We start from the raw sequence: 16,615 nt of genomic DNA on the forward strand, positions 1-16,615 counted from the left end.
GATTACCAGTGTGTGGAGGGGACAGGTGAGTAACACATCCTGAACTGACAGACCAGATTACCGGTGTGTGTGTGGAGGGGACAGGTCAGTAACACATCCTGAATTGACAGACCAGATTACCAGTGTGTGGAGGGGACAAATCAGCAACACATCCTGAATTGACAGACCAGACTACTGGTGTGTGTGTGGAGGGGACAGGTCAGTAACACATCCTGAACTGACAGACCAGATTACCAGTGTGTGGAGGGGACAGGTCAGTAACACATCCTGAATTGACAGACCAGATTACCGGTGTGTGTGTGTGTGTGGAGGGGACAGGTCAGCAACACATCCTGAACTGTGTGGAGGGGACAGGTCAGCAACACATCCTGAACTGACAGACCAGATTACCGGTGTGTGTGTGTGTGGAGGGGACAGGTCAGCAACACATCCTGAACTGACAGACCAGTTTACGGGTGTGTGATGAGGGGACAGGTCAGTAACACATCCTGAACTGACAGACCAGATTACCAGTGTGTGGAAGGGACAGGTCAGCAACACATCCTGAACTGACAGACCAGATTACCGGTGTGTGTGTGTGTGGAGGGGACAGGTCAGTAGCACATCCTGAACTGACAGACCAGATTACCAGTGTGTGGAAGGGACATGTCAGTAACACATCCTGAACTGACAGACCAGATTACCGGTGTGTGTGTGTGTGGAGGGGACAGTTCAGCAACACATCCTAAACTGACAGACCAGATTACCAGTGTGTGGAGGGGACAGGTCAGCAACACATCCTGAACTGACAGACCAGATTACCGGTGTGTGGAGGGGACAGGTCAGTAACACATCCTGAACTGACAGACCAGATTACAAGTGTGTGGAGGGGACAGGTCAGTAACACATCCTGAACTGACAGACCAGAAAACCGGTGTGTGGAGGGGACAGGTCAGCAACACATCCTGAACTGACAGACCAGATTACCAGTGTGTGTGTGGAGGGGACAGGTCAGTAACACATCCTCAATTGACAGACCAGATTACCGGTGTGTGGAGGGGACAGGTCAGCAACACATCCTGAATTGACAGACCAGATTACTGGTGTGTGTGTGGAGGGGACAGGTCAGTAACACATCCTGAATTGACAGACCAGATTACCGGTGTGTGTGTGGAGGGGACAGGTCAGTAACACATCCTGAACTGACAGACCAGATTACCAGTGTGTGTGTGTCTGGAGGGGACAGGTCAGCAACACATCCTGAACTGACAGACCAGATTACCAGTGTGTGTGGGGAGGGGACAAGTCAGTAACACATCCTGAAAAGACAGACCAGAATACCGGTGTGTGGAGGGGACAGGTCAGCAACACATCCTGAACAGACAGACCAGATTACCAGTGTGTGTGTGGAGGGGACAGGTCAGTAACACATCCTGAATTGACAGACCAGATTACCGGTGTGTGGAGGGGACAGGTCAGCAACACATCCTGAACTGACAGACCAGATTACCAGTGTGTGGAGGGGACAGGTCAGCAACACATCCTGAACTGACAGACCAGATTACCGGTGTGTGTGTGTGGAGGGGACAGGTCAGCAACACATCCTGAACTGACAGACCAGATTACCGGTGTGTGTGTGGAGGGGACAGGTCAGCAACACATCCTGAACTGACAGACCAGATTACCGGTGTGTGTGTGTGTGGAGGGGACAGGTCAGCAACACATCCTGAACTGACAGACCAGATTACCGGTGTGTGTGTGTGTGGAGGGGACAGGTCAGTAGCACATCCTGAACTGACAGACCAGATTACCAGTGTGTGGAAGGGACAGGTCAGTAACACATCCTGAACTGACAGACCAGATTACCAGTGTGTGTGTGTGTGTGGAGGGGACAGGTGAGCAACACATCCTAAACTGACAGACCAGATTACCAGTGTGTGGAGGGGACAGGTCAGCAACACATCCTGAATTGACAGACCAGATTACCGGTGTGTGTGTGGAGAGGACAGGTCAGTAACACATCCTGAACTGACAGACCAGATTACCGGTGTGTGGAGGGGACAGGTCAGTAACACATCCTGAACTGACAGACCAGATTACCAGTGTGTGGAGGGGACAGGTGAGTAACACATCCTGAACTGACAGACCAGATTACCGGTGTGTGTGTGTCTGGAGGGGACAGGTCAGCAACACATCCTGAACTGACAGACCAGATTACCAGTGTGTGTGGGGAGGGGACAAGTCAGTAACACATCCTGAAATGACAGACCAGAATACCGGTGTGTGGAGGGGACAGGTCAGCAACACATCCTGAACTGACAGACCAGATTACCAGTGTGTGTGTGGAGGGGACAGGTCAGTAACACATCCTGAATTGACAGACCAGATTACCAGTGTGTGGAGGGGACAGGTCAGCAACACATCCTGAATTGACAGACCAGACTACTGGTGTGTGTGTGGAGGGGACAGGTCAGTAACACATCCTGAATTGACAGACCAGATTACCGGTGTGTGTGTGGAGGGGACAGGTCAGTAACACATCCTGAACTGACAGACCAGATTACCAGTGTGTGGAGGGGACAGGTCAGTAACACATCCTGAATTGACAGACCAGATTACCGGTGTGTGTGTGTGTGGAGGGGACAGGTCAGCAACACATCCTGAACTGTGTGGAGGGGACAGGTCAGCAACACATCCTGAACTGACAGACCAGATTACCGGTGTGTGTGTGTGTGGAGGGGACAGGTCAGCAACACATCCTGAACTGACAGACCAGTTTACTGGTGTGTGGAGGGGACAGGTCAGTAACACTTCCTGAATTGACAGACCAGATTACCAGTGTCTGGAAGGGACAGGTCAGCAACACATCCTGAACTGACAGACCAGATTACCGGTGTGTGTGTGTGTGGAGGGGACAGGTCAGTAGCACATCCTGAACTGACAGACCAGATTACCAGTGTGTGGAAGGGACAAGTCAGTAACACTTCCTGAATTGACAGACCAGATTACCGGTGTGTGTGTGTGTGGAGGGGACAGGTCAGCAACACATCCTAAACTGACAGACCAGATTACCAGTGTGTGGAGGGGACAGGTCAGCAACACATCCTGAACTGACAGACCAGATTACCGGTGTGTGGAGGGGACAGGTCAGTAACACATCCTGAACTGACAGACCAGATTACAAGTGTGTGGAGGGGACAGGTCAGTAACACATCCTGAACTGACAGACCAGAAAACCGGTGTGTGGAGGGGACAGGTCAGCAACACATCCTGAACTGACAGACCAGATTACCAGTGTGTGTGTGGAGGGGACAGGTCAGTAACACATCCTCAATTGACAGACCAGATTACCGGTGTGTGGAGGGGACAGGTCAGCAACACATCCTGAATTGACAGACCAGATTACTGGTGTGTGTGTGGAGGGGACAGGTCAGTAACACATCCTGAATTGACAGACCAGATTACCGGTGTGTGTGTGGAGGGGACAGGTCAGTAACACATCCTGAACTGACAGACCAGATTACCAGTGTGTGTGTGTCTGGAGGGGACAGGTCAGCAACACATCCTGAACTGACAGACCAGATTACCAGTGTGTGTGGGGAGGGGTCAAGTCAGTAACACATCCTGAAATGACAGACCAGAATACCGGTGTGTGGAGGGGACAGGTCAGCAACACATCCTGAACAGACAAACCAGATTACCAGTGTGTGTGTGGAGGGGACAGGTCAGTAACACATCCTGAATTGACAGACCAGATTACCGGTGTGTGGAGGGGACAGGTCAGCAACACATCCTGAATTGACAGACCAGATTACTGGTGTGTGGAGGGGACAGGTCAGCAACACATCCTGAACAGACAGACCAGATTACCAGTGTGTGTGTGGAGGGGACAGGTCAGTAACACATCCTGAATTGACAGACCAGATTACCAGTGTGTGTGTGTCTGGAGGGGACAGGTCAGCAACACATCCTGTACTGTGTGTGTATTGATTCCATTGATGAAGGCTCTGTGATATGTACTGTGTGTGTATTGATTCCATTGATGAAGGCTCTGCTATGTGTACTGTGTGTGTATTGATTATATTGATGAAGGCTCTGCGATGTGTACTGTGTGTGTGTATTTACTCCATTGATGAAGGCTCTGTGATGTGTACTGTGTGTGTATTGACTCCATTGATTAAGACTCTAATAACACTAGGGTTAGCTCGTGGACTGTCCAGTCCACGTTGTACTGGATTTTCAGAGCAACGTCACCGAGGGGTCAAGGGACTAACCGGGATGTGGGAGTATAACTCAGAACGAATGGCCAGGGAAGTTCAAATGCATTTCTAAGCTAATTTAGTGTCGAGTGTTTTATAGTTATGGATAAGGCAATAGCATTGCATCTCCACAGATCCTGTTTATTTATTGGAGTCTGTGCGAGTGTGTTTCTATATGGGCTCGGGAGCGGCTCTTCAGCATGGCATCTCCTCAGATCCTGTTTATTTATTGGAGTCTGTGTGAGTGTGTTTCTATATGGGCTCGGGAGCAGCTCTTCAGCATGGCATCTCCACAGATCCTGTTTATTTATTGGAGTCTGTGCGAGTGTGTTTCGATCTGGGCTCGGGAGCAGCTCTTCAGCATGGCATCTCCACAGATCCTGTTTATTTATTGGAGTCTGTGTGAGTGTGTTTCTATCTGGGCTCGGGAGCAGCTCTTCAGCATGGCATCTCCTCAGATCCTGTTTATTTATTGGAGTCTGTGTGAGTGTGTTTCTATCTGGGCTCGGGAGCAGCTCTTCAGCATGGCATCTCCTCAGATCCTGTTTATTTATTGGAGTCTGTGCGAGTGCGTTTCTATATGGGCTCGGGAGCAGCTCTTCAGCATGGCATCTCCTCAGATCCTGTTTATTTATTGGAGTCTGTGCGAGTGTTTCGATCTGGGCTCGGGAGCGGCTCTTCAGTTGCTAGTTGCCTGCCATAGATTTATGTAACCCAGACTAGATCAGTCAAGTGTCTTTATAAAAAGTAACATCTAGTGATCAGACACTATGCATACACAAAGATCCCTTTAGTTTTGCTGGCAAGGCACAAGCTGTGCACAAGGGCTAATATAAAGACTCTTTGGCTGATCTAGCCTACATTACTAGACAGGCAACCAGAACTGAAGAGCAGCTCCTGAACTCAGTCACCTTAACAGAACTCTTACAATATTTCACTTTCTAAATCTTATCCACTGTGTATTACCATTGCTTTGTAGAGCTCATGTTTTCCTAGAAGGGTGTGCACATTGTGTTAAATGAGTATTTCACTTGAACTGATTTGTTAAAGCTAATTGTGAATAATAACATTGGCCATTGCCAATTCTGCACTCTTTTCTGTGCTGTGCTTCTCAATGAAGGAAAGCAGTGACCTGTGGGGGAGTTACTGTAGGAAAAGCAGTTCAGAGTGGTTCATTTTTAGTGTGTTTTGTGAAAATCTTTAAATGTTAGCCATGTATTTCCTTTGCAAGAACTCAAACTCCCAGAAGTGTGACACATTGGCTCCAATGTGAGCACCAAGCACTGCTTTTCTCATGCGGCATTCCTTGACCGGAAGTACAGCACTGAAGTATCTGTGAGAAGCGACTGATAAATATTCTTCACTAACAGCTTGTGGCAGGATGGCTCGCAGTGGTGAAGTGTGGTGACGTCATGGACCAGGAAGTAACTGAATCACAAAAATGGATGGGCGGGTGAAACTGAACGCAACGGCGTTCAGCTAATTTTATTAATAAACAAAACAAATGATTTGAACAAAACAACAAAACAAAAGGGCACGAGGGCCAAACGCATCAGACAGACAAACAAGTAAGTGTCGTGCCGCAAACAAAAATACAAATAATAATAAATAGGGGCGGGACACTCCGCCACACAGCTTCAAATAAATTCACCTCTACAATCATATGTGCGTTTTTCATATAGGAATATTTTATTACCATAAGAAAAGTATGGTAATAGATACTAGGATTCCTGCAGGAGCTCCTGCAGTGACTGCGATTCCTGCGGAGCCCCTGCAGTGACTGCGATTCCTGCGGAGCCCCTGCAGTGACTGCGATTCCTGCGGAGCCCCTGCAGTGACTGCGATTCCTGCGGAGCCCCTGCAGTGACTGCGATTCCTGCGGAGCCCCTGCAGTGACTGCGATTCCTGCGGAGCCCCTGCAGTGACTGCGATTCCTGCGGAGCCCCTGCAGTGACTGCGATTCCTGCGGAGCCCCTGCAGTGACTGCGATTCCTGCGGAGCCCCTGCAGTGACTGCGATTCCTGCGGAGCCCCTGCAGTGACGCTGCTGTAACCCGCTGCACAGACACTGACCTGGGGGCAGAGTGAGGAACTTGAAGGCCATGTTGCTGAGAGGAATCAAGGTCAGCATGCAATTGTCTCTGTTGGTTTCAATGAAGTCATGCCGTGTGATCGCCGTCGGGTCAATGTGGTGCTCCCGGAACGGGCGAATAAAAGCCTAGGGGAGGAAAGAAAGAAAGAGAACAAGACAAGAAAGAAAAAACAAAAAGAATGAAGAAACAGAGTAGGAAAGAATTAGAAAGAAAACATGAAAAGGGATGAGCGAGAAATACATGAGAGAAAGCAAATGTGTCCACACAAAAACCCTTCCAAATTTGAGGTCCTAATTATTTGTAGTTAATACTGTTAACTTTTACAGCATAACATAAAAGGAAAAATTCCAGGGTTTCAATTAAGTATATTATAGAAATGACGAGGAGCCAGGAGTATTCTGTTAAATAAATGGTACCTTCCTAATAGCTGAATTAACAGCACCTATTAGTAAACTTACAGAATGACATCTTCACATATTCCCCAGCGATCAGCACCGAGCAGATTTACCAGGGGCCTGATTGTCCAAACTCATTTATACAATATACCTGAACATGGGGAGCTCTGAAACCCAGGACTGGGGGCAGGGGAAGTGAGAGTTTAAAGTACTGGTAGGATAACCCATTAAATAGTTTAACAGAAACCTTAGATGTGTAATAATCCCCCCCCCCCCCCACGTTTTCAATTTTTCAGGTTTTCGGAGTCATTTTGAAACTAGCCTACCTTCCCGAAGATTGGCAACTCCACAGAACCCCATGTGTCTGCTCCCCAGTGCACCAACCCAGAGGAAAAATCAACCATCAGAATCCCAGCAACTGAACAAACAAGACAAAACAGAGTTGAGCCCTGCCTTCCAGAGATTTAACCACTGAGCTCCTCAAACCCACTGCCTTCCAGAGCAAGAACCACTGAGCTACTCAAACCCACTGCCTTCCAGAGAGCAAGAACCACTGAGCTACTCAAACCCACTGCCTTCCAGAGCATGAACCACTGAGCTACTCAAACCCACTGCCTTCCAAGCATGAACCACTGAGCTACTCAAACCCACTGCCTTCCAATCATGAACCACTGAGCTACTCAAACCCACTGCCTTCCAGAGAGTGAACCACTGAGCTACTCAAACCCACTGCCTTCCAGAGAGCATGAACCACCGAGCTACTCAAACCCACTGCCTTCCAGAGCAAGAACCACTGAGCTACTCAAACCCACTGCCTTCCAGAGAGTGAACCACTGAGCTACTCAAACCCACTGCCTTCCGGAGCAAGAACCACTGTGCTACTCAAACCCACTGCCTTCCAGAGAGTGAACCACTGAGCTACACTGTGCTGTGTTAATTATTGTTAGAGCTGCTACTGCAGTTACACCATATCTAGGGGTATTTTGTTAATTTAGTTGGTCAGATGGTTTATTAACGTTAGTTTGTTTGTTAGTTTATTGTTATAGTTTCTTAACATACACTTGCCTATTGCTTTTCTTTGACTTATTCTGTTAATTTCATATGTTGATGGACGTGCATCATGACAGAAGTAATAAATACATTTGTATTTATTGATTCACACAGTAGTCTCTGGCTAGGAAAACACCCCTCGGGAAGCAAGCAAAGTGTTCTCTAAGACAGAGTTGACCACCGGACACAATATGCCAAGGCCAATCCCGATATGAATCAATACATACAAGGTATTTGTTACTTCTGTCATGACGCATGTGCATCAAAACAGGAAATGAGCAGGACAAATAAGAGAAAAGCAATAGGCAAGGGTATGTTAATAAGCTATTATTTATTTATTTTATTATTTATTTCTTAGCAGACGCCCTTATCCAAATAATGTGATATCGTGTAACAACTGTTACAAGACATCACATTATTTTTACATACAATTACCCATTTATACAGTTGGGTTTTTACTGGAGCAATCTAGGTAAAGTACCTTGCTCAAGGGTACAGCAGCAGTGTCCACCACCTGGGATTGAACCCACGACCCTCCAGTCAAGAGTCCAGTACCACTACTCCACCCTGCTGCCCCAATGTAAATTAACAAAGCATCCCTACATACGGTAGAAATGCAGCCACAGCTCGAACAGTATTTATAAATTCATTTTAACACAATGGTTATTAACATAGCACCCCTACCCACATTAAAGCACTATAACCACTGAGCTACTCCAACCCACTGCAGAGAACTGAGAGGAGTGTGTCGCTACTGAAAGGAGTGAGAGAAGGAGTGAGAGAAGGAGTGGTGTGCAGAGGGTGAGAGGAGGAGGAGTGTGCAGAGGGTGAACGGAGGAGGAGTGTGCAGAGGGTGCAAGGAGGAGGAGTGTGCAGAGGGTGCAAGGAGGAAGAGTGTGCAGAGGGTGAAAGGAGGAGGAGTGTGCAGAGGGTGAAAGGAGGAGGAGTGTGCAGAGGCTGAGAGGAGGAGTGTGCAGAGGGGGAGAGAAGCGAGAGGAGGAGTGTGCAGAGAGTGAGAGGAGGAGTGTGCAGAGGGGGAGAGGAGCGAGAGGAGGAGGAGTGTGCAGAGTGAGAGAGGGAGTGTGCAGAGGGGGAGAGGAGCGAGAGGAGGAGGAGTGTGCAGAGAGTGAGCAGAGGAGGAGTGTGCAGAGAGTGAGAGGAGGAGGAGTGTGTCTATACCGAGTGGGGTGAGTGCAGTGTCATACCGATGCCCAGCAGGAGGAGGGGAGTGTGTTCCAGGTGGAAGCTGGTGAGCAGCAGGTAGAAATCAAAGGCCATCAGAGAGAAGCAGAGCACTACACAGACCCACTCCTGACATCGCTTTCCTGAGGGAGACACACACATGCAGTCAGCTTTGTAGGCATCGATACACAAATAGTACATTTATTTACACAGTCCAACACATACTTATCAATCAAGGAATCTGCAAAAAAATAAATAGCTTTCTGTCAATCTAAATTTACTTTCGTTTTGAAAGTATTGATTGGTTGTTGAAGCATTTGATGATGGCTTAAAATGTGCGTCTAACGTCATCATTACATCATCATTCAAATATGAACGATTTCTAGTGCTGTCGTAGTGGAAGGGTTAAATCAGACTCGTTAATTTCCATCCGCAGCCATGGCCAATGTACATGGGATTACAGGCTGGCCTGGCCAGTGTGCAGGGGATTACAGGCTGGCCAGTGTGCAGGGGATTACAGGCTGGCCAGTGTGCAGGGGATTACAGGCTGGCCTGGCCAGTGTGCAGGGGATTACAGGCTGGCCAGTGTGCAGGGGATTACAGGCTGGCCAGTGTGCAGGGGATTACAGGCTGGCCTGGCCAGTGTGCAGGGGATTACAGGCTGGCCAGTGTGCAGGGGATTACAGGCTGGCCAGTGTGCAGGGGATTACAGGCTGGCCTGGCCAGTGTGCAGGGGATTACAGGCTGGCCAGTGTGCAGGGGATTACAGGCTGGCCAGTGTGCAGGGGATTACAGGCTGGCCAGTGTGCAGGGGATTACAGGCTGGCCTGGCCAGTGTGCAGGGGATTACAGGCTGGCCTGGCCAGTGTGCAGGGGATTACAGGCTGGCCTGGCCAGTGTGCAGGGGATTACAGGCTGGCCTGGCCAGTGTACATGGGATTACAGGCTGGCCTGGCCAGTGTGCAGGGGATTACAGGCTGGCCTGGCCAGTGTGCAGGGGATTACAGGCTGGCCAGTGTGCAGGGGATTACAGACTGGCCTGGCCAGTGTGCAGGGGATTACAGGCTGGCCTGGCCAGTGTGCAGGGGATTACAGGCTGGCCAGTGTGCAGGGGATTACAGGCTGGCCAGTGTGCAGGGGATTACAGGCTGGCCTGGCCAGTGTGCAGGGGATTACAGGCTGGCCTGGCCAGTGTGCAGGGGATTACAGGCTGGCCTGGCCAGTGTGCAGGGGATTACAGGCTGGCCTGGCCAGTGTGCAGGGGATTACAGGCTGGCCTGGCCAGTGTACATGGGATTACAGGCTGGCCTGGCCAGTGTGCAGGGGATTACAGGCTGGCCTGGCCAGTGTGCAGGGGATTACAGGCTGGCCAGTGTGCAGGGGATTACAGACTGGCCTGGCCAGTGTGCAGGGGATTACAGGCTGGCCTGGCCAGTGTGCAGGGGATTACAGGCTGGCCAGTGTGCAGGGGATTACAGGCTGGGCTGGCCAGTGTGCTGTGCTGTGCTGTGCAGTGATTAGAGTGGTCTGGGTGGTTGTGCTGTGCTGTGCTGTGCTGTGCTTAGAAAGCTCAGAGTGGTTGTGCTGTGCTGTGCTGTGCTGTGCAGTGATTAGAGTGCTCCGAGTGGTTGTGCTGTGCTGTGCTGTGCTGTGCTTAGAAAGCTCAGAGTGGTTGTGCTGTGCTGTGCTGTGCTGTGCAGTGATTAGAGTGCTCTGGGTGGTTGTGCTGTGCTGTGCAGTGCTCCGGGTGGTTGTGCTGTGCTGTGCTGCGCTGTCCAGTGATTACAGTGCTCTGGATGATTGGCTGTGCTGTGCTGCAATTAGAAAGCTCAGAGTTGTTGTGCTGTGCAGTGCAGTGATTAGAGTGCTCTGGGTGGTTGTGCTGTGCAGTGATTAGAGTGCTCCGGGTGGTTGTGCTGTGCAGTGCAGTGATTAGAGTGCTCCGGGTGGTTGTGCTGTGCAGTGCAGTGATTAGAGTGCTCCGGGTGGTTGTGCTGTGCTGTGCAGTGCTCCGGGTGGTTGTGCCATGATGTGCTTTGATTTCATGAACATGCCAGGTGCTTAGTGTTTGGTATTTGAGTTACGTTAAAATTGCCAAAATGTGCTCCCGAGTGGTGCATCCGGTAAAGGCGCTCCGTGTGGAGTGCAGGATGCACTCTATAGCCTGGACGCCGTCGGTTCGAGTCCAGGCTATTCCACAGCCGACCGTGGACGGGAGCTCCCAGGGGGTGGTGCACAATTGGCCAAGCGTCACCCAGGGCTGGGTTAAAAATAATTGGCAACGACTAAATTAAAAAAAAAAACAAGAAAAAAATGGCCAAAATGAGATTAAGAACCTGTATAAATAGCCATTCAAAAATACATGATTTTAATTAACGCAAGAACAGCAAAAGATACGACAATGCCCCGCTTGAGTAATGAAGATCGCCTGGTTGCTAAAACATTATTGAAGGTGGCCTGTCTGTGAGAGAAGTTGCCCAGAGAAACCGGCTCTGTGAGGGACGGGCCACGTCCTGGAAAGCAGGAAGGTCACCACACCGGCCCAGGACCATCACATCTGACCGATCCAGCTGGATAATCTTTTTCAGACTGCAGTGGCTACAGCACATGAAATTCCAAGAACAAATAACCTGTGCATCAACAGAATGACTGTACCTCGCAGTCTGCATGAAAATTATTTGCATGCTCAGAGGCCATTCAGGGATAACATGTGGACAGCTGAGAGACGAAATTGGCTTCTTCTGTGGGCCAGAGAACATCTGAGGTGGCGGCAGAGAGAGTGGTGGTGTTTTATTCACCGATGAATGCCGTTTTGCCCTTGACAGACCTGACGGAAGACAACGTGTGTGGAGATATTTTGATAAGTGTTATGCTGACCGTTGCGTTGTTCAAGCCAACCGGTGGGGCGGTGGAAGTGTGATGATGTGGGGAGGAATCTCCTTTAACACAACAATGCCTTTGGTGCAGATTGAGTGCAACCTTACTGCTCAGCGATACATTGACAAATGTAAACAGTTTTTCCGTTCCTGCAAGCCAAATCGGAAAGTGGCGATTTTCCAGCAGGACAATACAAGAATACACAGTGCTAGGAATACAATTGCACGACTTCAAGAAAACAATGTCGAGGTCTTGCCGTGGCCAGCCTTTTCTCCTGACCCGAGTCTGTGGGACTAAATCGCCAGTGCCATCCACAGGAGAAAACTGTGACCAACCAACCTTCGCCAGCTGGCTGCAGCTGCACAAGAACAGTGGCAGAACATCCCACAGCAGTCTATCCAGAGGCTGAGCAGGTCTACGCGTCAACGCTGCCAGGATTGTGTTCATGCTCAGGGAGGTCACACCCGATACTAACTTTGCAATGTTTTCAATTTGACAGTGTCACGTTTCATACTGAAAACTTATCATGATTCTTTGATATGCATTTTTGTTCCGATTTTCATCCATAAGACCCGAGTGTTGCTTTGCTTTTGTGCATCAGTATATATATTATATATATATATATATATATATATATATATATATATATATATATATACACACACACACACACACACACATACACACTGCATATATAAATACATAAATAGATATATTGTTGGGCTCAATGTCCTTGTTATAAATCCAGCAAAAATAATCTAATAAACCAAAAATAATCCAAGTAGGGCAATGAAACAAAGTAACAAGGTACACAAATCCAGCAGTGAAGAACAGTAGAAAAGGAATGGTGTCACCACTTTGCTGATGCGGATCCTCTTTCACTTTTAAATCCTTTCCTGCTGCCGTTGTTATTTTACATGCACCGGTTGCTTTATCCAGCACTAGCAGAGTCCATAGGCTTCTTTGTTAGCACAATTGATACTAACACACATTAACACATTAAGTGTGTACTAATACACACTTAATACTAAAAGGAGGACACGGACAACATGCCCCACATGTCGACCTGTTCCTATCCAGTTTTAAATACCACAACACAGGCAGAAGTGTTAAAGGGACTAGGAGCTCTTAAAATAAACAAATCCCCTGGGCCAGATGAGATCCTCCCAATAGTACTCAAAGAAATGAAAGAAGTTATTTACAAACCACTAACCAAGATCATGCAACAGTCTCTTGACACAGGGGTTGTACTGACAGACTGGAAAATAGCAAAAGTAATACCGATCCACAAAAAGGGAGACAAAACCGAACCAGGTAACTACAGACCAATAAGCCTGACTTCTATTATATGTAAACTTATGGAAACTATAATAAGATCTAAAATGGAAAATTAACTATATGGTAACAATATCCTGGGAGACAGTCAGCGTGGTTTTAGTAAAGGGAGATCGTGTCTAACTAACCTACTTGACTTTTTTGAGGATACAACATTGACAATGGATAATTGCAAAGCATATGACATGATTTATTTAAATTTCCAGAAAGCTTTTGGAAGTCCCGCATAAAAGATTAATTCTCAAACTGAACGCAGTAGGGATTCAAGGAAATGCATGCACATGGATTAGGGAGTGGTTAACAGGTAGAAAATAGAAAGTACTGATTAGAGGAGAAACCTCAAAATGGAGCGAGGTAACCAGTAGTGTACCAGTATTAGGTCCTCTGCTCTTCCTAATCTACATTAATGATTTAGATTCTGGTATAGTAAGCAAACTTGTTAAATTTGCAGACGACACAAAAATAGGGGGAGTGGCAAACACTGTTGCAGCAGCAAAGGTCATTCAAAATGATCTAAACAGCATTCAGAACTGGGCAGACACATGGCAAATGAAATTTAATAGAGAAAAGTGTAAAGTATTGCATGCAGGCAATAAAAATGTGCATTATAAATATCATATGGGAGATACTGAAATTGAAGAAGAAATCTATTAAAAAGACCTAGGAGTTTATGTTGACTCAGAAATGTCTTCATCTAGACAATGTGGGGAAGCTATAAAAAAGGCCAACAAGATGCTTGGATGTATTGTGAGAAGTGTTGAATTTAAATAAAGGGAAGTAATGTTAAAACTTTACAATGCAATAGTAAGACCTCACCTAGAATATTGTGTTCAGTTCTGGTCACCTCGTTACAAAAAGGATATTGCTGGCATGTTGTATGCACAGGCTAAAATAATTGAATCTATTCAGTCTTGAACAATGAAGACTACACGGTGATCTGATTCAAGCATTCAAAATCCTAAAAGGTATAGACAATGTCGACCCAGGGGACTTTTTTGACCTGAAAAAAGGAACAAAGACCAGGGGTCACAAATGGAGATTAGATAAAGGGGCATTCAGAACAGAAAATAGGAGGCACTTTTTTTACACAGAAAATTGTAAGGGTCTGGAACCAACTCAACAGTAATGTTGTTGAAGCTGACACCCTGGGATCCTTCAAGAAGCTGCTTGATGAGATTCTGGGATCAATAAGCTACTAACAACAAAACGAGCAAGATGGGCTGAATGGCCTCCTCTCGTTTGTAAACTTTCTTATATATATATATATATATATATATATATATATATATATATATATATATATATATATATATATATACACACACATACACACACACACACAATTAAAATATCAAGTGAATATGATGGTTATACAATCTGTTGCACATTTTCCTTTAGTCGTCATCTTCAATGAGAGACACTTGTGCTCGTGACACTATTGGCAGGGAGACCATTGAAAGCTGAGCGTGTTCACCTTCCACTACATTCCAAACCTACTTCTTGCAGTATACCGGTAACCTGACTGCAGCACACCGATAACCTGACTGCAGTTACACCGGTAACCTGACTGCAGTTACACCGGTAACCTGACTGCAGCACACCGGTAACCTGACTGCAGTTACACCGGTAACCTGACTGCAGTTACACCGGTAACCTGACTGCAGCACACCGGTAACCTGACTGCAGCACACCGGTAACCTGACTGCAGCTCACCGGTAACCTGACTGCAGTTACACCGGTAACCTGACTGCAGTTACACCGGTAACCTGACTGCAGTTACACCGGTAACCTGACTGCAGTTACACCGGTAACCTGACTGCAGTTACACCGGTAACCTGACTGCAGTTACACCGGTAACCTGACTGCAGTTACACCGGTAACCTGACTGCAGTTACACCGGTAACCTGACTGCAGTTACACCGGTAACCTGACTGCAGTTACACCGGTAACCTGACTGCAGCACCCGACAGTGATACTGAAACAAACCCACAATGTACACTGCACACGCGAGCAATGTTTCAAATGTTAAATGTGCTCTTTGTTTGTCTAACTTGTAATTGGTATGCCGATAACTTTTACAGGAATGCACTCGAAACTCGACAGTTTCGACAATTTCTAGTTGTTATCAGAGACACGTAAAAAAAAAAAGAACTATATTAATCCTATTTTGGGGGTCATGGAATAACACATAGTGTTGCGTTGATACTAATAATACAACTGAAAACAATAACTTAAGCGTTATGGATCTATCTGGAATACACAGGAGCAGCTGGTGTTCGCGTCTCTTCTCAGCCATCTCCCTCTGTGCCCTCGCCCATGCCTCCTACCTGGTGAATAGAGGTCCGCCAGCTCCCGGGCTCCTGCGTGCTGTGGACCCCACCTCGGCTTCCCCTTGCCGCCGGCTACGGGGTCCCCATTTTCAGCCACCCGCCGCTGCATATCGACCCCGTTCTCTTCTCTCGTCATGTTCACAGTACAACCCCATGCCAGCCCGCTGAGCCAAGCATCACACGGGAACTTAGTTTGACATAACTGCGCCTACATTTCTCATTTAGCCAATCACTCCACGTTGAGGAGGCCGCCCACGCCCCGCCCCGCCGAGCCTTAAATAATTAGAGAGCCAATCAGAGGCTACATCGACCCAGGAACATTAAAACTGACCAATTGGTATTAACCGAGAGAGCTCCCATTTCATGACCACACCCAGCACTAGCCAATAAGAGCTAAAGACAAAACTACTGTTATTAAAAGAACCAATCAAAGGAGCGTCTAGGTGTGGCGGGGAGGTATTTCTGTAGCCTGATGCTAACGTGTACAGCTCAGACTTGTACAGGTCCGTGGTACCGTGTACACAAGAACAAAACAATAGAAACGCTCGGGAGACTTGATTACAGACAGCTGCTTTTGAAATAAAAACAATGTTTCAACCCTCCATGGGTCATAACCAAATTCGAGCTTTAATTGTGACGAGCACGCTGTTGAACAGGACGTATATAAACAGAGCACAACAGCAGAGAAAGCATGGCAGGGAATAAGAGTTTCATGCAAATCGCATGAGCTAATGATATGTTAGTGTCACGGTATATCAAAATAACTGATTTACATTATGTGCAATAATATATTGTGTTCAAGATAATGTACGTCTGTTTTAGATATGGACAAAAGTACGACAGACAAATAATCCACAGGAGCGAGTACTCTGTCATAACCACACTGGGATATTCTTTGCATATGGAGAAGTGTAAAGTGTCACATGCATACTGCGATACATCCCTCTCGCATCCAATCCATGGTAAACGTTTATTAAGCTGCTTTGATAAACACATTCTATTTGTTAAGAAATCGATCTTCATCCCAGGATTGCTGATGGAATGATTACCCTCCTTGCCCCTTGCACGTGCATATCTTTGTTGCGTCATTTTCTCTAAGGGGTTTGGTTCTCTTTT

At 47.3% G+C, this 16,615-nt stretch overlaps 1 protein-coding gene across 1 annotated transcript; it reads right to left on the minus strand.

Moving 5' to 3' along the window:
• Positions 1-5,692: 5,692 nt before the first annotated feature.
• On the minus strand, positions 5,693-15,702 carry LOC117430609 (uncharacterized). The gene is made up of 4 exons (XM_034907755.2): positions 15,497-15,702; positions 8,981-9,100; positions 7,052-7,143; positions 5,693-6,455 (listed from the first exon to the last, which is right to left on the minus strand). Exons 1-4 carry the CDS (start codon positions 15,633-15,635, stop codon positions 5,931-5,933), a joined length of 876 nt encoding a protein of 291 aa, XP_034763646.1. The 5' UTR covers positions 15,636-15,702; the 3' UTR covers positions 5,693-5,930.
• Between the last annotated feature and the right edge of the window lie 913 nt (positions 15,703-16,615).

The sequence above is a fragment of the Acipenser ruthenus genome, chromosome 29, assembly GCF_902713425.1.
Source record: "Acipenser ruthenus chromosome 29, fAciRut3.2 maternal haplotype, whole genome shotgun sequence".
Lineage (NCBI taxonomy): Eukaryota > Metazoa > Chordata > Actinopteri > Acipenseriformes > Acipenseridae > Acipenser > Acipenser ruthenus.